We start from the raw sequence: 23,270 nt of genomic DNA on the forward strand, positions 1-23,270 counted from the left end.
GAAACTTTTCAGGGGCAGCTGCTTTTCTATACAAAATAGCAATGTCTTGTAAACTCTCCAGTTTGTTCTCTGCTCCCACCTTTTCAACTGCTGCATAGCGGCTGGCCAGATGCTTCCGCAAGTCTGCAATATGGTGGTCACACTTCTTCATGTCTTTCTTAAAGTTCTCTCTGAAGTTGAGCAGGGGTTTCTCTACCTCACTTTGAAGCTGGTAAGGAAAACAAAGGAAGAAATAGCAATAACAAGGAGCCAGGACGCAATCCCTGGTTCTGCTGAGCAGAGCTCAGGACAGAAAGGAAATAATACACACAAAGCAGCCACAGACAATGTCATCCAGCAACACCTCTCTTCCTTCTGAGAGCTTTGACTGAAGCTGCTGCAAAGCTTGCTGCTCCCAGGACAGCTCTATTAAGGGAATATTTACCGAGGGAGCAAAAGGACAGAAATCTTGTCTTTGTCTCTCCCTGATAAATCATATCTTTCTTCTTACACATAAGATCAAGCTTCAGGAAATATCCAGAGCACTATTTGGGGTGCTTTGATTCTGGCCTAACTGATGCAACTTGCTTAAAAACCCTAGGTATACAAACTAAAGCCAGTAACCTTGACTGCAGATTATTTGTGTTGTATAAGGGAAATCTTATACTTGAGCCTAGAGAGAAACCTAAGTATTTAGTTGAAACTCTTAAGTAGTGGCAAGAAACCACTGGAATGAACCCGTGAGAGATCCATCAAGGCCCCACACAAGTGCCTGCCTACAAGCAGGACCTGACAGTCAATACTCAACTCTGGTAAGAATTTGCATAGTAGTCTTTGGCCTTCTGATCCAGAGTTTCAACATCTAGGAAATGTGTTCTGAGGAAATACAGATATTTCACCTCCCCAGAAGCACCAAAATACTTCTTTTCTATTTTCCATCCTGTGGGGATGCTAGACTTTGTCAACGCAGGCAAGTTGCGTCCATAATCACCTAACACAGCCCACAGCAGAGCATTATCAAAACTTCCTGAAAGCAAGTATTTTTAACCTTTCTCTAGTGCTATTTTAACAGAGAAGGAAACTTCACACAAGTTCAGAACAGCCTTTTAATGGAGAGAAGCTACAAAGCTAGTCAAGGCCCTACAGAACACATCCTTGAGAGCTTAAGCTTAAACAGAGCTTGTTTAGGCAGATGAAGACTGGCACCCCAGTGATCTAATATGGCCCACAGCTATCTGAAGGTCAGATACAAGGGTACCAGAGCCAAACTCCTCTTTGTATGGCGAGTCAATGTCACAACAGCTAATTGAGCTTTTGGAGGTTAGGGTTGAATGCAATTTAAAAAAAGAATAAATCATCCCAACGATAGCTGGGGCGCTAGAACAGGTTGACCAGATTGGTCATGAAATCTCTGTCCTTAGAAATATTCAAGATTCTGCTAGACAAAGATGTAGTTGATATGAACTGCTGCGTGTGAAAATCCTACTCTGACTGGGGGAGTTGGACAAGAAAATACTGGACAATTTTATGACAGTCTCATCAGGAAGACTCTACACAAGCTAATAAAGAGCTGTTCACAACTCTATGGTTACACAAGCTCTCTTCAGAACTGCGGCAAAACGGGTAACTGTTCAGGAGCATTGTTAATGCTCAACAAAACATGAACAGAAGTTCAGGATGGCTTCAGTGAACTCGAGAGGCAATTTATCAGAAATGATAGGGATGTCTGTGTCCAGCTGAGACTGAAGTACTTAAATTGTGTCCATGCCATTCAGAGTGCTCCATTAATAAATGGACTAACCTGGGTAAACAAACCAACGTGAGTCAACCACCCTCAGTGGAAGAAGTGGCAATCTAACTCATTTGACATAAGTAGGTTCTGATGTGAAAACCTCTAAATGGTTCAATGGTAGTTCAACTTGCCTAACAGAAAGTAAAGTTTATTTCAAATGGTTTATGAGATGGGAAATTCTGAGACACTCATAAAGATGAGAAATGTATCACTAGGAGGCTCAAAATGAAAACAAGGCAACTGTTTTCTCCAGCTTTGTGTTCAGGGAATCAGAGAAGTGGAATTTTCAGTTAAGACAGTCATCTTTCCTCTAGCATCATTATCCTCCTTGAACTTCTGTATTGCAAGAGGTATCATAAGCATACCAGGCTCTTAATTAGTGCATTATACAGTTGACCATATTTATTCTTTTTTCTTTTTTGTGTGCCTGAACATGTTGTTAAAAGACTTCCAAATGCATACAATAGATGAAAAAAACAAACTACTTTCCTGAGATGAGGAAATTTAAAGCACCAGTTTATACAGACAATTCTGACACTTACCCATCACGGGATGGGCGAGGTGTGACAACTTGAAATCTCAAGAATTTTGCTAATAGAAGCTGTCAGGTGTAGGACAGAGACCCTGTGTTTCTGTACCAGTATGGTGGAGACTGAGGCAGAATGAGAAGCATAGGGTGGTTAGATGCTAGAGAAACTATACAGCTGTGTTATCAGAAACTACACTTCAGAAATTCCTCTGATTTCTCAAGTACCCTTTTTTTCCCTTTGCTCTGTCAACACCATTTTCAGAATGGCAGGTAACACATCACCATATCCAGGCCAGCCCACCATGACTTGATTGATCATCAATCTCGAGTACAAAACATGCATTTTTTCCAGCAGACTGCACCTCTTGGAGCTCAGCAAAAGCTAATCAGATAGCTGGAGAAGAGTTCTGTGCCATGATGGCCTTCCTGAAGGATATATCATGTGCACATATCTACATGTCACGCCAGTCTGTACAAGTATTAGCAGTGTAATAGTATTTTATGCTCTGGGTGCCACAAGAGTGCTGTCACCTTCTCTGATCTGTTCATGACCCCCAGGTGCCATGAAGCACTGTCACAGAAGTTTAACACCTCCATGGTGTTTCTCTTGGTGTGCTCTGCACTGTATTGACTGCTTTGTGCTAGAACTGGCTGGTTTTCTTTATCAACAAGAAATATAATTACTACTTGTAAGAATAACATCTCTGAAATTAATAGCAATAATCAATATATTTTCAAACATTCTCTGTTAATAAAAGAATGCTGAAAGTAAAAACTCACAAAGCAGGAACAGGAACAGTGAGGAGAGTTCAGAGGATGCTATGGAGTTTCTGTGCAGGGTTTAAGGAAAAGTAAAGCAATGAAAGAGCCCTATATGTTGCCTGCCTACATGCACATACCACTCCAGGGTGCATTTCTTCCTCTTGGAAAACAATACAAGAGAATAATGGGGAGCAGAAAGTATTTCACTAATTAGAGCCCAGAAGTAAAAGTTCGAAGCAGAGCAGCAGGTTACCAAGGCAGCGCCTGGTTGCCGGAGTAACCTCTGCATAATCGCTTACAAACAGTGCAGAGCTGTAATTTTCCTCCAGAACATGGCTGTTGTGCTAAGATATCTGCCACTGTATTGAACTTGATCACCCACAGAGGTTAACATAGTGTAAAAGGATGCAAGAATAGTCACATGTGTGGGGGAAAAAAAAAAAAAGATGTAATTTGTACAATAAATCTCCTTGAACATCACTTGACAGAGACCCAGAAGAACCATGAAGTAAGTTCCCAGTGAACTTTCCAGAAAGGCTAATGAATGACATGAAGAGTCCTGGGGCTCTTCTTTTTGGACAGATATAGTAGACTCTTGTTGAGAACCAAATATTACTTTTTATTTCTTCCTCTGCACACATAATCTGTATAAGCTCTAGGTAAACTTACTTGAACAAGCTTGAACTTGGAGCTAGGTGAATAACCTCTAGAATCAGTTTTCCTTCTTTTTTATAAAATGTGAAAGGTAGATTTGTTTTAACTTACTCATCAAGTAGATAAAACAAACCATGATTTTAGGAGGAAGAATGGATAGAGTTTCCATAAGTTTGTTCACCAGCTTATTCTTTTTACCAATTTGTACATATATGTATTTCCCCTCCTAACAAGCACTGAAGGAAGATCCATCAATTACAGAGCAAAAATCTTTGCAAAAGGAAGAACTGTTTACCTTAGAAGAAAATTTTAGATGAACCTCTGCTTCATCAGCTAAACTCTTCTTTAGCTGAGCCCAAGCCTCTCCTAGTGTGCTGAAAGAACACAAAGTGACAACGATCAATGCTCTGCCTTCTGCACATCCTCCCAGAGAGATTTGTCAGGTAGTAACAAACAGATATGGCATAGTGCTATGTACCATATCATGCTCAGCACAATCACAGAAAAGCGATAGCAGAAATCTAAGATAACCAGTCTCTGTGACCAAAGCAAAATTATATGGGCATTGTATGTAGCAGATCTTTAAAAATACTGTTCCTAATGATCTCCAGTTACAGAGATGCCACAGTTTCCAGAAGTAAGATACTTCAGTATCTTATCCTTATCATAACAAGTTGTTATTTTCGAATCCTTAAAATAAATTTTCCCCAATGCAGTTTTTCCCATTGCCTCTTCTACTTTACACCCTACCTTTAGTGAACAGATTATCCGACTTCTCCTTGGAGGAACCTTTCAGTATTGTTAAAATTACTAAGTCTTTTCTCTACCTTCTTTTTTTTCAGGCAAGTTATTTTCTAGATGACACTAGTTTAAGTACAATCCTCTACACCCTCTCCAAAAGCCCGAAGTCCTCTTAATGTGTCTCCTGGTTTGGACCAGGATAAAGGTAATTTTCTGTCTTGAACTTTTGCTTTCATCTAAGTCTCTTGTAAGTAGCTGCACTTGCTAAAATTAACAGCATGTTTCTCAGTCAATGTCTGCTTCTGGGACTGATAACGCTCGATGTTTATAGTTACTGCTAGAGACTGGTGTGCAGAACCAAGGACACTGCTCAGTTATGAGGAACATTTTGCCCTCTGGAAGGAGAAAAGGAGTAAAGACGTCCCCATCTGCAGCCCTCCCTTAGGGAGGAACAGACAAGATAGATGCCAGAACTGACCAGAGTATTCCATCCCATACAAGTCATACTCAGTATAAATTTGAGGGATCACGAGGGTCAAACCCCTTCCTACTTCCCCTTCTTCACCTGTCCCTGTTTGCTTCAGCATCCTGGGAGTATTTTGTCTGTTTGTCTGCCTGTGGTCCTGATCTGTGCCAGACTGAATTTGTGTGTTCCTGCCTCCAGCTCCCAACTGCTGCTGACTCCAGGAGTCCAGCCTGGACTTTCCCAGGGCTGCCCTGCAGCCTTGGTGGTGACGTGAGAGTACTGGGGGGAAGGAGGAAGGAACATGGCTATCAATTTTCTTGTATATTTGTATATATTCAGTAATTTTTTTCCTTTTTATCATTACTGTTTCATTAAAGCTGTGTAGTTTAGTTTCCAACCCAAAAGTCTCTCTCCTTTCTTTACCAGGGAGAAGAGGGGGATCAATGGAGAACATCTGTCATTCGGTTTAATTGCTGGGCCAGTGTTAAACCATGACAATGTGCAACCAAAACTAAACCATCTTCCACCAGAGGTCTTCCAGTTGCTGCTGGTAACAGATTATTTCATACCAGACACTCTTTCTTCTACATATCTCAGTATGATTGCTTTTTTAGACAACTATGAAGCTGTTGATGAGTAAGCTTGTGATTCACTACAGCCAGATCCTTCTCCCACAAACCGTTATGTAACTGTATCTTTCACATCCTGTGAAAGTATAAAACCTGCTGCTTTGTCCTCACTGCAACGCATCTCAATTTTTCCAATACACTTATTTAGTTTAGCAAAATAACTCTGAACTGCAATCTTCAAATTGTATGCACCACCTTTCATAGCTTTTCCTGATCTCTGATTACAGTAAAGCCTTTATTTATTCTAGAAGTCATTGACAAAAGCATTTTAAAAAATCTGGACTTGACACAAACACTCCATAACTTCTTTCAGCACATTACTTTTTGTAAGGAGTGGATATGATTTCTTACCCAGTTTTGCAGCTTAGGCTTTATTTAGACCGTATTTATCTTGCCTGCCTAGAAAATACTCCCTTTGCAAAAATCTATACTAAATTAAGAGATATGATGCTGATTTCTGTTATCCCATCATCAGAGAAACATAGGTTGGTTTGACATTGTTTGTTCTGTATGCATCCACAATAACTGCTCACTGAGTGCTTCTAGAAAACTTGATGATCTATTCTACCACTTTGCACAGGTTCTATAAAGATCACTGATCTACAATTCCCCAGCTCCTTATCTCCCTTCCCCACCCCCCTTTCAAAGATATACTGTCATATTTGTCCCTGTTAGCCTGAAAAATTGCCTGTCATCTGCAATTTCAAAATAATGATCTGTAATCTCTGACATTGCTCCAATGAACTGAGTCCTCAAGTATGGTGCTCATGACAGATAAACAACCCAGAGTTGTTGCCATTTACATAGGCATTCCCAACTCTTCTCCTTCCCTTGTTGCATCTTGAGGTCCCCTCCCACTGTCCAGTCCTCACTGCTACTGTATTATCTGCTCCATTTAATTAAAAAAGGCATTTCAGCCTGGTGAGCATCTTCAGCATCTCTTACCCAACCACAATGACTTCAATGACTATGGACTATATCACCCAAGTACATGCAGTGGTACTGTATTCACAGAGACCTGGAAACAAATCAGTCCTGATTTCACATACATGATGGAGGATTTTACCAGAAAGGCAGGAGGACCCTAGAGGACAGCCAGTACTTTATGTTAACTCCATAGACTACTCGACAGCAAAGCTGGAAAATGCTCTGAAGAGTATGAAACCCACAGTAGTAACTGATGTGTTCAGACCAGTTCACAAGATCTGCTCCACCTCACACCTTCTCAGAAATAAGAGCAAGACCTGGCGAATGTTAGTTTTGAGTGCACTAGGCTGAAATCTCACTTCTGGCTCCTTAAGATCTTCCTGTTTGCTGCCCCTTCTCCCCAACTTTTTTAACTAAAATTTTTCCGTTTCCTGGGCCACATCAATCTTCTCACAAGCCTATTCTTGGACCTAGCCAATTGGCCCACCACAGCACCTGCCATCTTGACACTTCTCCAAACAGAGTCCAACTGGGCAGTGTTCCCAGCTCCCTGCACTCTGCTCTGTGTCCCCTCCAGTTCTCTACTTCAACATTTTTTTATGTTTCAGTCCCTATTCCCTCTCTTTTCGTCTTCTCTCTCCTCGTTTTCTTACCCTTCATTTTTTCAGACATTGCCCCCTTCTTCTATGGGGAGTAGGAGAAAGTGAGAGGAGGATGTGGAAGGAAAGTGGTTTCAGCTTTGCTAGAAGCAGGTCAACACCCCCACCATCTGCATAGGTGCTTAGAGGAGTAACACCCCAGATAGCCTCCCGCAGTTTCTGTCCTTGCCTACTGAAAGCTGAGCAAACATCTCGTGGAACTTATTGCCAGCAGAAAGACACTGTGCCAGAACTAGGATGAAGGCAGTCAATTCCTACCTTGGCATTCAGTACTTAGAGGGTTTTTGTTGGAACAGATATAGCTAACTACTTCTAATCCCTCAGGAGTGGTGTCTGTTCATTATTACTTAAGAATTACAATCTAGTCTGAAGTGCATTGCCTAATACCTTCTTAATAACTTCCAAAGTGTAAACATGCTGTAACTAAGGGACAATCTGCTCTTTTTCTTGGAGGACCAGGTCCAAGATGAGAAAATACTTCTTTTTCCTGTCTGTGCTGCTCCAAGTCCACTGATTTGATCATATGGAACTACTAACAGCAGTACATATATTTACATATATTCCATATATTTTTGATATTCAAATCAAGTTAGTACTTATACATGTTAACCCCTAAAGAAACTAGTGCTGGGTAGAACAAGGATAGCATAAACACGTTACTGTGAATAAATACAAGGTTTCATACAAATATTCCTAAAAATTTACCATGAACATCTCCAAAAGAAAAATATTCCAAGATAAGTCTGTCTTCCTCAACACACCCAGGATGCCAAGCTGAATAAATCTCTCCTCAATGGGAGTGCTCAGGAAAAATACGTGTACCTGTGTGGGAGAAATGCCTTTCATGTTAAAATTCCTTTCTGCAGAAGACACACTTACCCTTCTTCTTGAGCAGCCAAGGAATTCTGAGACAGTTTGGACAGGTTCTTAGCATATTCCTCCTCAATCTTTATCCTACACACACACACACAAAATAGAGACAGCAGTAAGTAAGCTTTAAGGCAGAAACCCACACACATAATTTAAAGAAATTATCTGCCTTTTAACAGATCTTGCCACAGGAATTTTCCTTTCAGTCTCCAGGGCTTGGCAACATCAGTTTCAGGATCCATCTTCCCTCCATATGCTAAAAATGCAATGGCAAGTGCAGGGATATATGCAGGGCAGTGTGTGTGATAAAATTAGAAGAAAAATCTACCATTCTGGAGAGCAAATAACAAGGACAGAGTGTTTCTACTGTGCAACATGGACTGTCTGCAAAACTGGACTCACTTGGGAAGCACATGTTTCAGTCTGCTGTGAAACGTGAGGTGATTTTACATCCTTGAAGTGAAGATGAAAGAACATGGTGATAACAGGAGAAATCCAGGGGTGCAAATGTTAAAAAACTTTCAAAATTTCACTTCCTGTGTGGTTGGAAGTATTACAGATTATAAGTGCATTTTTGACCCATACTGTCTTGGCTTTATAATTTCTAGCTATTCTTCAGATATTTATTCCCTGCTCTCTAAGGTTTGTTGTGTTGTTTTTTTTTTTTTAATGGACTTTGTGTGCCCACACTCAAATAGTTTCAGTTATGCCATGTTATAATGGAAGAAATTAAAATAGAGAGCTGCAAAGGGAAGCACAGATGATCTGATGTGACTACCATGCACAAAGAAACTAAATAGGTTAAGATAACACTGGGAACATGGAGAAGAGGTAATAGATGATATCTGACAGGTATCTACACAACTGTCACTGCCTGAAGAAAGTGACTATGGGTCTTTTTACACTATTGCTCCAGATTAGGAGGCAACATTCAAATTATCAGACAACAGAAGCACAATTACTTTTCCTGTAGTCCATAAATTGCAGAAATTTGCTACAAATTGCTGCAGTGACCGAAAATATAAAGAGACTCAAAAGGTTTAGACAAACAGTGGAAGATATTCACAAGTATCTGCTGAACATAGAAGACCTAAGGCAAATTCTGGCTCTGGAAATCCCCCAAAATCTGGTTAACTGGAAGCTGTGAGGACAGAGTGCTGCATGCTTTTTCCTCTTAAGCACTCAGTACAGCCATGGTCAGTGGGCTTAGCAGACCCTCACAAGTCTCACTGCAGTCATTCTCTTGCTTGTATTTAATTTCTTTTCTTCCATCTTAATAATCTGCTATTTATTTTAAATTTTCTAAGCATGGCAGAGCTTAATTAAAAAGTGAGGGGCCAAAAGCCTAAGACAAGTGTTTCTTTGCTGATAAAAACACTTCTTATACTTGGGAGAGACTGGTGCTATCCAGGGCAGTCTGCAGATTTTCCCGGCTCTCTTGGAGTGCTTACTTGAATACAAATGCTGCACCATATTTTCACTACTTACTTAATTATTTTCTTCTTTCACACACCAGTTCAGTCAATTTACTAATTATTTTTCCCTCTTTCTTAAAGTTTCTCTTATTAAAATTCAAAGTCTGTATTATAACTCCACCTTTGCCAACAAGAACTGAATGAATACATAATTACTCAGTCTAAGACTGCTATTTATGAGTAGCTCTCATAAAAACATCTACTTCATAAACCAAATTTGAGTTAATTCTTGGTTATTTGATGAAGAAATCTGGTTACTGTGTCTCTTCTCAGCTTCCTACTTAAATCTAATTTTACCAGCTGCCTGAATCTCACATCCTGAAGTCTGGTTGTACAGATGGAGAGAATTTTTCTGGACTCGAAAACCACTAGTTAAATGTGGTCTTGTATTCTCCAAGCCACCTGATGGACACCAAGAAAATCTTATCAAAAAATCTTCTTATTCCCTCTTAGCTGGGAATGTAAAAGTTCCCCTGGCCAGAGCTCTTATTTTCATGAGTAACCTCCCCAGCTTCTGTTTCCCCAGACTATACAGCCCCAACATCCTCAGTTGCTCCTCATAGGAGATATTTTCCAAACCGTTCACCAGCTTTGTTGCCCTTCTTTGGATTTCCTCCAACACCTCAATGTCCTTTTTGTACTGAAGTGCCCAACACTGAACACAGTACTTATATCTGCCTTTATGACTTGGGGTTTACTCTAATTATCTGTAATTTAGCTCCATAACCATCTTAAGTCCCAAGTGATGTCTTTTTACATCTTCCCTATGGCAACTGTGCCTATGTTCCATGTCAACAAATTGCTTCTCTAATTTTTAGACAAAATCTTTCCTTTCTAAATATCATCTCTACTCTGTTTTTTCCATGTCCACATTTTTTTCCTTGACTCTGCAGCATAAAATCTTCTTGATTTGCCTCCATCTAAACAGGCAGCCTGGCTACAGTACAAGTGAGACAGGCACAGCAGGAAAAAAGAGTGAAAGCTGAGGAAGACTGGAGAGTGTGAACTGACATTTAAGAAACACTAAATAGTCTTTGACAGCTTGTAGTGTACCTTTTATGGATATTATGTTACATCATTAATGTATGAAAGGAATATCTAAATTAGGGGAAAAAAAAGTAAATGCCATAAATAGTTAATTTGATAGCAAAAGTATTAATTACCTTTCTCGAACAAACTCTGCCATTTCTTTCTGCATTTGTTTCCCTTTAAGTTGCTTTTGGAGAAGAATTTCAAATCCGGATACTGTATTGTTCCCCTGTGAATCCTTCTTGTCAGCCTGGAAGAAAAAAGAAATTCAAGAAAAAGATATGGGGAACAAAACCACAGACACACAGTTCCCAGTGGCAACTGCCCAAGCAGCCCGAGCACAGGCAATGATGGTGTCCAAAGAGCCCTCTGATAACAGCTGATGGTCACAGCCCCTGCTAGAGGAACAGCCCAACATTTTCTCTTTCTCCTCCTTTTATTACTGGTTTGGTTTGAGTAAAAAGTAAAAAAAAAAAAAGTTTTACACTTTTGCTATCTTAAGATAGTGCTGGGGCTAAAGCAGCAGTCTTACTTTCCCTTCTACTCCTGGCCTTTGACACTGGATAATGCCCTGGGTTGGCAAGCAGCAGCCCTTATGGCTCAGTCCTGCAAAAGGAAGAAGGGATCCGAGAGCCAGCTGGAGGAAAGGGGAGGACACTGCTGCTCTTTTCCAGGGGCAACACAGCCTTAAACAACCTTTAACAGACTGCAAAATTCAACCCTGATTTGCACTCAGAAAAAATACAGCCAGGCTGCACAGATTTGCTGCAAAGTAGTGTAAAACAGCAATTTGTTCATCAGATGACTGCTATAATTCCCATCTTTCACTGTTCACTTCCTACACAGCCCTTTTCACTCCTTGCTCCACTGAGTTCAGGATTCTTACAAAGACAGCCTTCTCTCTGCTGTCTCTTTTCTTCCTCATCCTCTTCTTCCTCTCTTTAATTTCAGAATTTCATTTCCCACCCTCTTAAAACAAACAGGCCTGGAGAACACTTCCTTAAGGATTGCAGGTTTTGCTTCAACACTCTGAATACTACAGATTTTCACTCAGAAAAGGGCCACATTAGACCAAAGCAGGAAACTTGTAGGATGCCAGGCCAGGTACTGGGCAGCTGGACACCACCAGCCTGAAGCAATGGGAGAAATAGATCTGATTGAAGGTGGTGGTGAGTCATGGGCAGAATATGGATTACAAGGCTGAACAAAAGGAAAGTCCTGAGAGCAGAGCTATGGGGGATAACAGTTTGCAGAAGAAAGGTGACTGTAAGTGGAGTTTCACTGAGAGCAAGATGTGACCAAACTCAAGGAGCCAAGCAGTGCCTGAGCCTAAATAGTGAGAAAGCAGGGCAGCACCTTCTGTAAAACACATGCAAAAACAAGCTTATACACCATTTCCAACTTATTGCTTGTTGGGATCAGAAGACTGGAAGAAACTGAAGGAACTTCGATGGTTTGCTAATGTGACCATTTGCAAGTGTGTCAGTGCATTTTAGCAAGTTACTGCCATTAGTCCTCACACCAACGCTGAGCACACACAAGGGCCAACAGATACATTTTTTGTAAGAGAAATTCCTTTAAAAAAAAAAAAAAAAAAGGGAAACACTTCAATAACTGATGACTGAGACACATGTGAAATTCATAAGATCTTCACTCTTGAGGTAGTATTCTCCCCACCCCCTAAAGTGTTTTTCAGTGAAGATTTTTTCTATCAACCCCACACTTGAAAAATCATTTTCATTTTGTATCATTTTCATCTGTTTCAGGATCCTGAAAGTGGAGCTAAGAGGGCACACACAGAAACACAGCTACTGAAGACTTTCTGTGCTGAAGGCTGCTAAAACTACTCAATTTAAGAGTTAGTAATAGGCCTGTCCTTCCCAGACCCCATACTTTAAAAAAGTCACTTATCATCCATGCTCCAGAATATCCCAGGGGAGTGAGTTTTACAATTTAACACAAAGTTTGTAACTGTCTCTGTGTTTTAAATGTGATACCCCTCATTCCCTTCTGCATCCCCAGCTCTCATGCTCTGGGTAACACTGAAATAATATTCCCTGTCAGCCACCTCGCTATCCCTGCTCCTGCTGCACAGTCCTTTTGGGTGAGATTCTATAAGAACAGTAGCTGGTCCTACATCGTCCTCATTTCCTGACCAAAACAATCTCCTGACAGCTGATCTTGCCTTTCTGGACACTCTTCTGATAATCACCTATATCTGAGACTGGTCAGATGGTTTCCATCTTATCTTCACTGGTCTCCTCAATCTTCCTGGTACTGCCCTAACGCACTGCATTTCAGACCAAATTCTCCTTTACCTTTTACTGCAAATCAAACTGTTCCACTTTTTCGGAAGCTAAGGAGCTGCAATATGGCATGTGGCTGGCTGCCTACTTACCCAGAAATAATCACAGTAGCTCCACTCCGAAGGTTTCAGCAACTGCTGCTCTGGCATTACGTCAGGGTGGGGGAAAGTCACACAGTTTATCTGTTAAAAAAAGCAAAAGAGAGTTAGAAGGTAATGAAATTTAGCTGTTAAAGAATTATGCAGATTAAAGGTTATATACATGCACTTCCAATCAGAAAATCCAGTGAATGCATGGTAGTGGAGAAAAATTCGTTGTTGCATGGAAACAGCAGCTAAGTATTCCAAGAAAGCTCTTCTGAGCAAGCTGAAGTGTTGGCTCAGAGGAAAATAAACTACTCATTTCACATGAGAAAAACCTGCTTGATTTGGAAAGCCCCATACAGGGAGTCCTCCAAGACCTTTACCAAACTGTGGTAAAAATCCTGACGTGAAACACCCTGAGCATGCCTGGATGCAAGAAAGACTATGAGCAACAGAGAGCACTGAAGGCACTATCAGCACATCCCATCAGAACATCTTGGCTATAGTCTTGGTTAATCTTTTAGGATTGAAAAAATAAAGTATTAATTTTTAGTCCACAGCCCTTCCATTTATTCCAGAGACCTTTGAGGATGACATTAACACTCCCTGTAAAGAGGAACAGGGGCTCTCCATGGTCAGGAAGCCTTCTGTACCCAAATCCCACAGCAATTTGTGAGAGTCATTAAATAAAGGTATGAAAAAGCACAAGCGCTCGTTAAGTTATCACAGTAGAAAACACAGCCTCATAAAAGCACATTGGAACCAAAGAACGTGACGGCTGCTCCTGAATGTGCTGCAGAGTCACTCTGGACACAGTTAAGCCCTTCAGGGGAAGGGCTGGTGAGAGCAAAATCTCACATAATGCTCACCTAAAATTTCTGCCGGTCAGGCAGACCAGAAGCAGTTCCTCTCATCATGCCTGCAGGGTCACTTGGCACTAAGAGTACTTGTGTATTAATCAAGAAACCAGCAGAAATTGGAGATAGAAGACTCACAAATGTAACTGTATAGATCAGGGGGACGGTTACATCAGTTAACATTCACACAAAATCCAAAAACAAAGCTGTGGGCAGGGTTTGCACAGCTGTATGGGCAGACCTACAGGCAGTGCTTACACAAAGTGAATCTACATTTGGGCTATTCAGAGAGGATCAAAAACCACAGCAACATGCAGTAAAGTGCTGACACAGTGTAAGCCCATCATGCCAGAGCAATACAGACAAAGCCTTTAGCTGACAAAATGCTGTTCCTACAAACCCATGTTGACTCTGCTGCCATGTCTGCCCATGCTGAAGTTTCAGTGGCTGTCCTGTATGCAACACAAGAGCTTTCTTCATTCTCCTTCTCCACAAAAATAACTGTGCAGAGCTTGCCAAGCTCATTTCAAAGAAGGCCAAGAAGCCTGTACCTGTCTTTGGCTGTCACCTCAGCTAGATCCTAACACATGTGTCTTCCCTTCCAGCTTCTTTCCAACTCCACTGGGCTTCAATCTGATCTGCAGGAAGTCTGAGACAAAGGCTCTCAATTCACTATCTCTCTGCAGGCAGCAGCCTACATTTCCACCCAGAGCCACCCTCTGCTGACCACACGGTCCCAACAATGAGCAACACCTCCCTGGTCCTGCAGGATCCCTCTAAGAAGTGCCACACATCAGGAATCAAAGCATCAGCTCAGGGCAGGGTGTCCATAAGACAGAGGTGCCAGCACTCACCCTCAACTGCATAGGGAATCCTGTGATTCTTTCCTTTCATCAGCATAGATTTTTAATACTTAAACAAGAGCTCTTGGATATGTATTTCTTAACATTTCTAAAACCTCTCAAGGTTTCCCAGCAAGGAGTGGAACACCCAGCTGGCACTGAGCAGGACACGGCCACACACTAGTTGTGGGAGTGACCACATCTTGTTCCCTCTACAATCCTCCCTTTGAAATATTCCATTTCTTGTTTCTAAAATCAAACATAGATTTTAAAAAAAACACTCTGGTTCCCCAGCTTAGTCCCACTGATGAGCTTTTTGACTAATGCAAGTGTCAAAGGACCTCACAATGACATCCTGCAGCTGAACAGCATTAAGTATAAGTCCCACAGACAGGGACACCACCTCCACATGTGAGGAACCACTGCTCCCCTTAATTGCACCCCTGGCAGCCTGTCAGTTTACCAGACAGGTCCCAATTCAAACAGCGGGACAGACCATCACAGCACTAATCTCTTTCAACAATGCTGACTAGCCAACAGGCCTGAACAAAAGCCTGCAGAAGCTGACTATTACAGCTGTAATTGTCAGTAATGAACAAAACAAAATAAACCATGTATCTGTGCTAGTGATGGAGCCACAGAACCTTAAGAGAAAACAAGGTATTATGACCTGCATTACATTTGCACAGACTCCGCAGGGACAGTCAAGGTGATAATTAGCCTCATCATGATATATTTTCTCACCCAGCCTCTTCTCTAATAAGAAAATGGCTGTTGTCAGCTTGCAACAAAGCAAAATTAATGACAAGACACCAGCAAGGCGTACCCAAGTGCAAGCTAAGTAAAGATGCCAGTGGACAGCAGCCTGTCCTTCCAGATGCCAAGAGACACAAGTGGCACCATAAAAACAGTGCAAGAGTCACCGAATGCTTGAGACTAGAAGAAAGTACACAGCCAAAGAAGACATGCTGTGAAAACCACAGTGAAAGCAAAGGTCTGGGCAGGAGTAGAAAACCAGACAAGCAACACAAACTGATGCATTTCTTCTGACAAGTCTACTGCATACCAAACTCCATGAACAGATTAAAACACTTTTGCATGTTTATCGATCATGAGCAAAAGCAATTATAGTCTTAGCAGCTAAATATTCCAGCTCATATTTGATGAGTACATTGGCAGTGATGGCAAAACGAGCTGTAGGAGACTCTTGACTTATGTCTGAGATGCAAAAGGGTGACACAAGAACGGTCACAGAGAGGCAGGAAGTGCAAAGGATTTGCTCAAAAGCAGCATGTACAGTAGCAAGAAACTTTGTTGGGTTGGACTTGCACATTCATTTCATGGATTTCAAAGTCCTCTGGAGGCTTTGAAGTTGCTACCAGCACTCACCAGTTAATGAGACATTGCCAAGCAACATTAATAAAACAAGAATAATTTGATCAAGGTGTAGATAATCAACTACATGTTTATTACATAAGACACTATATAAATAAACAAGCAGACAATGGGTAAACTTAATGGGCCATGCTAAAGTGACTAAAGCAGAGCAATATTCTTACTCATTTCTTTCAACTTAAAAATGTAGATTATTTTTCCTGATTTCTGCTCATTCACAGCACCTTATATACAGCACAACAATGCCAGATTGCCTAACTTCAGTATCTGCCTTACAATGTCAGTTGAGACCTGAAAAGTACAGTAGCCAGCTCCAACTAGTTTGTAATGAGTTAACCTGGTAAATGGGACAATGCAAAGGCTGGAAGAAACCTTGGAAGAGCTTAGGCACAGACAAAAGCAGTTTTAACTCCACCTAGAGAGGCAAGCCCGGGAATGCCCAGCGTAGGTAGCTTCAATATCCTAAGTTTGCATGTGGTATTAGTGCTGGCAGGGTGATGCTACAGTACAGTGGAGGGGGAGAAGTTCTGAAGTTCTGGTCTTCAATATCAATTGATACACGTGCTATTTCAAAGGGAAGATTATGCCAAATGTATTTAGGAACCCTATTTATTTGGTTTATCTGTAGAAAGGTCCAGAGATGATCTGGTCAATGCCTTCCAAAACAGGAGATTTCCAACAGCTTCTGCTGTGCAGTCAGCCCCAGGCAGAGAGAGAAGGGGGCTGAATGTGCAGTCACATACTGTGTTCATCACTTTGTGTCAGATGCAGAGCATGGCAGCAGAAAGTACTAAGTTACTGCATGTAGGATGCTCCTCTTCCCATCTGCAGCTGGTGTTCAATTTGTGTGTCCAACATATACAACAAAAATGCCACCATTTTCCAAATCATAACTGGGCACTTGAGCTCCATAAAGAAATCCACACTCAGAAATGCTGTATCATCAGACAGGTTTCTTGCTCTTCAGGTGAGACATACCTCTGTCCCTTAGTCAAAATCCCCTTGTAGCTGTTCCATTTAACTCTCTCTTATTGTAAAGGAACTTCAGCTCCCACAGGAACTCAAGGCCAGAGACACGACTGTTCAGGAATCAGACAGTAACCATCCAGCCTAAAACTAATGTATACACCGTGAAATTCTGCAAAATCAGTGCAGACCACAGACAGACCTGCACTGCTGCTTCCTAAGTGAGCATCAATAATTTGTGCAAGCAGCAGTTTCATAAGAGCCTCTGATACAACTCAGCAGGCGTTTCCCTTCCAATAAAAACAGACAACAGTGTCTGCAACATGCATTTAGCAAAGACAGAACACCAAATTCTTCTTCTTGTTGGGTGCATATAAATAAGAAATATGCCAGCTCCCACCTGCCTTCAGGATATCCAGAAGTGCTCCAAATGTCTATTTGGATGTAGACCATTCTTGGAGATAGGAATGAACTGCGACCCCTCTGCTGGAAGAGGCCAGAGACAGCCAGGCAGCAGCTGCTGGTCAGCCTGGACATCACCTATGTCTGCAGTTTGGGTATCACAGGATTTCAGTTTGGGGGCACTTTCAGTTTGCTGGACTGCGACCCCTTCAGAGTTAATCACAAAATTCCCCTCTGCAAGGAGGGGCTTTGCTTGAGCACTGCTTACAGACCAAGAAAAAAATACCTGACAGCAAGCTATGGACATGCTTTGCAGCTCTGTTAAGCAGAACATCCCAACATCAGCCTGAGTGGCAATGAACAAACATAACTTCCTAGGAGACAGGGAAAGAAATTACATTGCTTTACAGTTTACACTCAGTATGAGAATGTTGTTTTTCACAATGCTTCCTTGATGCAGGCAATGGCTTGGAGCAAACAGCTGTTAAAATTAGCTTGCTTTTGTCTGTAGGATGCATCATACTTGAAAGCTTTGGACTTCTACTGGAGAAATGCACATGCAGTGACCCTGACATAACACATAACATTTTCTTGCTTTGCAGATGCTACCAGATGGCACATGGGCCAGAGAACATGACTCTGAAAAACAACCTCAGTGAACAGTTCGAGGTCTCATCCCTGTAAGAAGTATCTCAGAAATGTAAGAGCACCATCACTCCTGCTCTGTGCCCTGTAACCCACTCTGAGACCACCTCTAGACCTTCTGGACACATTGTTCAGTCCATGGTTTCCTGCTGCCCCTCTATCCCAGGTGAGTAGGGGTTGCATTAGGTGGCTTGGATAAGACTCGAGCCCCAGCCACCATGGCCCTGGAGCTGATCAGCCCTACAGCCGATTCCCAAGGACATTTGCAAATCTGCCCAAAACAACAGATTTATACTTCATAATATAATGCTCTCTCAATACAGTAATTAATAGTAAAAACATTTGTTTTATTTGTAATGACTGATTTTGATAACTATGTGAACTACTGAAGATATTTTCATTTTTCCCCCAAGCAAACTGTATCTACATGGCTTGCACTACCATCAGGGACATTCGTATGTGCACCTTTTGAACCCTCATCCCTGTCACCAGAAACCCAGGGAACTCTGTCCACTGAAGGATAAATCAACAGACTGTGTGCAATAATCACAGAATTGTAAAATGTCAGGTTGGAAGGGACCTCAAGAATCATCTGGTCCAACCCCTCTAATATTATTGTTTATATGAAATGTCTCAGCACACTGTCAATCTGAGACTTATAATGCAGACAACAACCTACTCAGAGTAGCAGTTAACAATTATGTATAACATTCAATTATTCCTTTTGTGCTCTTGAATTTTATACCTTGCCAAAGCTTGCAGATGTAAGCATGTTTATTGTCTCTCCTTTATCACTGCAATTCCTGTATCACCTGCTCATTTATCTTCTTTATTATTTCCTTTTAAGTAGCCTTTCCATTACCAGCCACTTTCATTAATATATTTTGATTTCTTTCCTGTTTTTAAACATCTGTTCTATATTGAGATGTCCAGAAAGGCAAGCTGTGTTCCAGATGAGGTCACCAGGCATACAAAAGATAATAATGTCTATAAACATGATACTGACAACATCTCAATTAAGTCAGCTATATTTAATTACCAATATTAAAAACAAATGTAAGGTTAACGTCATATTGAAATATAAAATCTTTGCCTGCACTTCTAGACAATTTTTTTCCCTGGACACTCTGTCCCAGAAAAATATCTTCGCACAGCTCGTTGAGGAGAAAGTGAAGATTTTGCCCTGGCAGGACAAAGACTCAACTCCTCGGTGCATTCCTTGAACCTTTCAGTGCAGGGGGTGGGTGGGTTAGGAGAAGAGGAAGTTTTTTTCAGGGAACTTGGTGCCGCCACATCTCTGTTCCCTTCCTCCGCCTGTCCTTACCTCCTGCCAACCCCCGAATCATAAAGGGAGAATGGCACTGGAAGTCTGCCCAGGACGGAGATCCCAAAGCCTCCCTGGGTCCCTTACTTCTGTCGTTTCAACACCGAAATTACTCCCGGTGGAGGCTCTGCCGCCCGCCTGGCACATCTCCACCGCCCAGGCGATGTCTGTCCGGCGCCCACGGCAGCACCCTCGCCCCGCCCGGCCCGGCCCGGTCCCGCAGCACTCACCGTCAGGCTGCTCTCCTTGCTCTGCCGCCGCGGCGCCGCCGGGGACCCCGGGGTCTGTGGAGATAAGCGAGGGGCATCGTCACGGCCGCTCTCGGAGCCCAGCATGGCGGGCACAGGCGGGCGTTACGCAGACCCCATGGCCCAGCCCGGCTCAGCACAGCTCGGCTGGGCTCAGCTCGGTTCAGCTCCACTCAGCGCAGCTCGGCCCGGCTGAGCTCCTCTCAGCACATCTAGGCTGGGCTGGGCTGAGCTCTGTTTAGCTCAGCACAGTTCGGGCCGGCCCGGTTCCGCTGGGCTCGGCTCAGCTCAGCACCGCTTCGCGCGACTCGCCTCGGCCGGGCTCGGGTGAGAGCCGGGGGCGGTGCCGCCGTCCATCAGGGCCACCTCCCCGACACCTCCCCTCGCCGCCGCCAATGGCTGCCAGGCCGGGCGGGGCCGGGAGGCGCAGCCGCCTCTCAGCCGCGGGACCCCGGCTGCTGGCACAGCCCTCAGGGCGGCCCCGGCTCCGCGCTCCGCCTCTCGCCTCAGCCACGCCGGGCTGTGGGGGTGGTCGGGCTCGGACCGCGTTGGCGGCGTCGTGCGGTCCCGGAGGGGATCCAGAGCGGGCGAGTGCGGCCCTAGCAGGCGTGGCTGAGCTGTGCCACTGGCTCCAGCTGCGCGTCCCCCTGCGCTGAGAGGCGAGGGCCGAGGCAGCCCCCGCAGACTGCAGTCCCAGCTCCCGGTGCAGTCCCACGTGCGGATTCCCCGGGTCCCGCTGCTGGCCCGCGGCCGCCCGCCCTCTCTGGCACTTGTGACAACCTGAGCGGGCAGCATTTAGCTGCTCTCTAGGAAGCCGTAAATAAGGCCTGGCCCTGCTCCCAGCACAGCACAACTCCGCGTTGTTTTCAGTTGTGGCTTTTTCCCCCTTGACCTGTTTCCAAGAAAATATGGCTGAGCTTGCCTGAGGGAGCTTGCCAGCCTTTGTTTTCTGATGGCTGCTACCCATGTCTAAGAAAGCATCCTGCAGACAGCCAAGGCAGCTTGTGATGGCCCAAGACAGGCAAATAGTGAGGCTGGCTGAAGTGTAAGAGAGTCTGAGGGTGCAGAAGACAGCTGCTTGCAACCAACAGTTTTTGGTCTTCCTAAGGACTGCTCTGCAAAAGCATTTGCAGGAAAAGCAGGATCCCAAGGGGGTGTAGGCACAAGCTGCTATGAGAATGAGTGGCACCAGCAGCTAGTTACAGATTCAAAACTAGTTACAGGTTCGAAGCAGGAACAAAGCCAAGACTTCAATTTGGAAAAACCTGTAATAAAGGAGCAATGGAAAGAAAGTATTGTGAAGGCTGTTGATCTGAGTGATGGTTGAGTCAGCTGAGCAAACCAGTACATGGCAATGGACTCCTCATGTATCTCAGATGTGAATTTGACCGAAAAGGTGACTATAAACATAAGTCACACTCAGCACCTTAAAAATGAAAACTAGCAAATGTTACAAAAGAAGTTCTGGGGGGCTTATTTAATCTGATTTGTGTAAACCATTGTGGATCCAGTATCTTGAGAAATGAGATTTGTTGCACAATCTTTAACACAGCTTTTTTTAAAGGAAGTCACAGCTTTCAAGTTTATTTGGATTATCTGAGGAAATTACAGCACACGTGTGGACAGAGGTGTCTGGCTGTGCACTGTATCAGTTTGTAAACCACTTTTGACCTAAGTTATGTGCTCACATGGTCAAGCAGCTCAGATAAGCAGCCGCAACAAGACAGTTTAGCGCAAGATACTCGATGTGGATCTGGGAGGAACAGAGAGTCCAAAGTGCCGGACTGTATCATGAAAGATGCTGTGAATCCACTATAGGCAAGCAAAATGAGAAATGCTGACTATGCTGAAAGAGCACACACGAAGGCAAAGTGGAAGACCACTGCCTAGGAGGCACTGTGCAAGAAAGGTGGCTGAGGTTAAGAGAGACAGCTGGCAGACAACACAAAATTTAATCCATCCAGGTAACATCAGAGAGACACTTTGAGCAACCTTTTCAGCAGAGTAGCAGCACAGAAATCAAACATGCATTTCACTGGGAATATTTAAGTAGTTTCAATGCAGAAGAACCTACCAGTTAATAAAGAAATGACACAGAGTACTCAGGTCTGGTACCACTGAGGGAAAAATGCCAGTGGACAGGGAACCACAACCCAAGAGAAGTGCAAACCACCTACTATTCAGCTATTGCTGTTTTGGCTGGGAGCAGAGTTTTGTGGAGGAGCTGAAAGAGGACCCTGTGTGGAATCTGCAGACTTGTGGGGAAGACTCTCCCTGGGACATAAATTGGTTCAAGAAAAAGTGCAGAGATAGTTACTGAAAACTTGGACAAACAGGCAGGGGAGAACAGCTGTCACGAGTCAGCATCTGGAGCACTACCCTGGCATGATGAGATGAATAAGGCACGGGCTATGTAAGGCACAGAGGAGGGCCTGTAAATGGACATGCAGGAACAGATGAAGTAATGGAGGAAAAAACTTTGGACAAATTCTTTCTGAATGCTGTCTTTGGGAGGGAAGGCTGGAGCTGCAAGAAAATACAATGAGATACAGATACACGGGCAGATGTTTAAGTCCACAGAGAGGACTGTGCTGGAGACAGGCCCAGGCTTAAGGCTGGAGCGGCAGGAAAATTTGTAGACTTGCTAATAGTGACTGAAGTGGCCTGGTGGATTTTACAGAAAGGACAAAAAAGATCCAAAGTATCTTAGCATTTTGTACTGTTTTACCACTTGGACACAAACTATTCTAGGTGCAAGAGATCTGTCTGATGTGACAGTTTCTAAAAGAAAAAGCCTCTTGATCTTCCACTCTGGACAGATTCCTAAAGTACTTAAGTGGAGACCCTTTTATTTGTGGACACCACTGCTTGGCTTTTCCCCCAGAACTTACCTGAGGGTCCCCACTTGCTTTTCGGAGGCTCATATGACCAGGGTCGAGCTGGTGTACTGGAGTCCCAGAGGTGTGGTAGCCATTCACTGTAAGAACAGATGGGGAGTTAGCAGGCTTGCTGCCAGCAGTAAATAAATAACTGCATATTTTAAAAACTAATCGCATAATTGAATACACAGATATAAATCATGGTGCCTTTTTTGAGTCAGCAGTGCTCATTGCCTACAGCCTAAGAAACCACAAATGCTTTTCCTCATCCCAACAGGCTACCAATTTGATGTATTAGCTCCAACCCATAAAACCCCAGCACTGGACTCTACAGAGACTCAGCCTATGAGCTCACTCTGCTCTCAGGATCCTGCAGCAGTCTCTTATCAGGAATTACAACAGAAATTACTGAGCTGGAAAGAGTCAAGAAACTCAAAATGATTCCTATAGAGCTGTTTGGTAAAATGATATGTTAAAGAAGTAGTACATATAACAAGCACTGGCTTTAGGCAGGTGTCCTTTCATGTCAAGTAAGCAAGCCTTGTAAGATGTTTGTGGTTCATGTATACAGCTGTAGGATGTTTTATCCAGGATACACTGAGCAAAGAATAGTGCTCAAAGGAGGGTTGAAACATGATACACAACTACATCACAAATCCTTTGGTCACAACAAAATGCACAGTCTTCAAGCATACTTTGCACTCAGCTCTGCTGATAGGGGGAGCATCAGTTAAAAAAAAAGATATATGAAAAGCATCCTCTAGATTGCATTATTTACAGTCAGCTCGCAGCAATGACCTTTACATTTAAC

The 23,270-nt window shown here is 43.1% G+C and overlaps 1 protein-coding gene across 3 annotated transcripts in view; it reads right to left on the reverse strand.

Annotated features, from left to right (window-relative positions):
- Positions 1–23,270, reverse strand: part of GAS7 (growth arrest specific 7) — a 75,748-nt gene that overhangs the window by 14,036 nt on the left and 38,442 nt on the right. For all 3 annotated transcript variants that reach the window (XM_071764715.1, XM_071764714.1, XM_071764713.1), the window contains exons 4-10: positions 22,472–22,557; positions 19,563–19,616; positions 12,911–13,000; positions 10,647–10,762; positions 8,018–8,092; positions 4,012–4,090; positions 80–208 (exon numbers count right to left, since the gene is read on the reverse strand). In XM_071764715.1, coding sequence (XP_071620816.1) covers positions 80–208; positions 4,012–4,090; positions 8,018–8,092; positions 10,647–10,762; positions 12,911–13,000; positions 19,563–19,616; positions 22,472–22,557 — 629 coding nt within the window. The remainder of the gene's footprint in view (positions 1–79; positions 209–4,011; positions 4,091–8,017; positions 8,093–10,646; positions 10,763–12,910; positions 13,001–19,562; positions 19,617–22,471; positions 22,558–23,270) is intronic.

Source organism: Heliangelus exortis, chromosome 20 (assembly GCF_036169615.1).
Source record: "Heliangelus exortis chromosome 20, bHelExo1.hap1, whole genome shotgun sequence".
NCBI lineage: Eukaryota > Metazoa > Chordata > Aves > Apodiformes > Trochilidae > Heliangelus > Heliangelus exortis.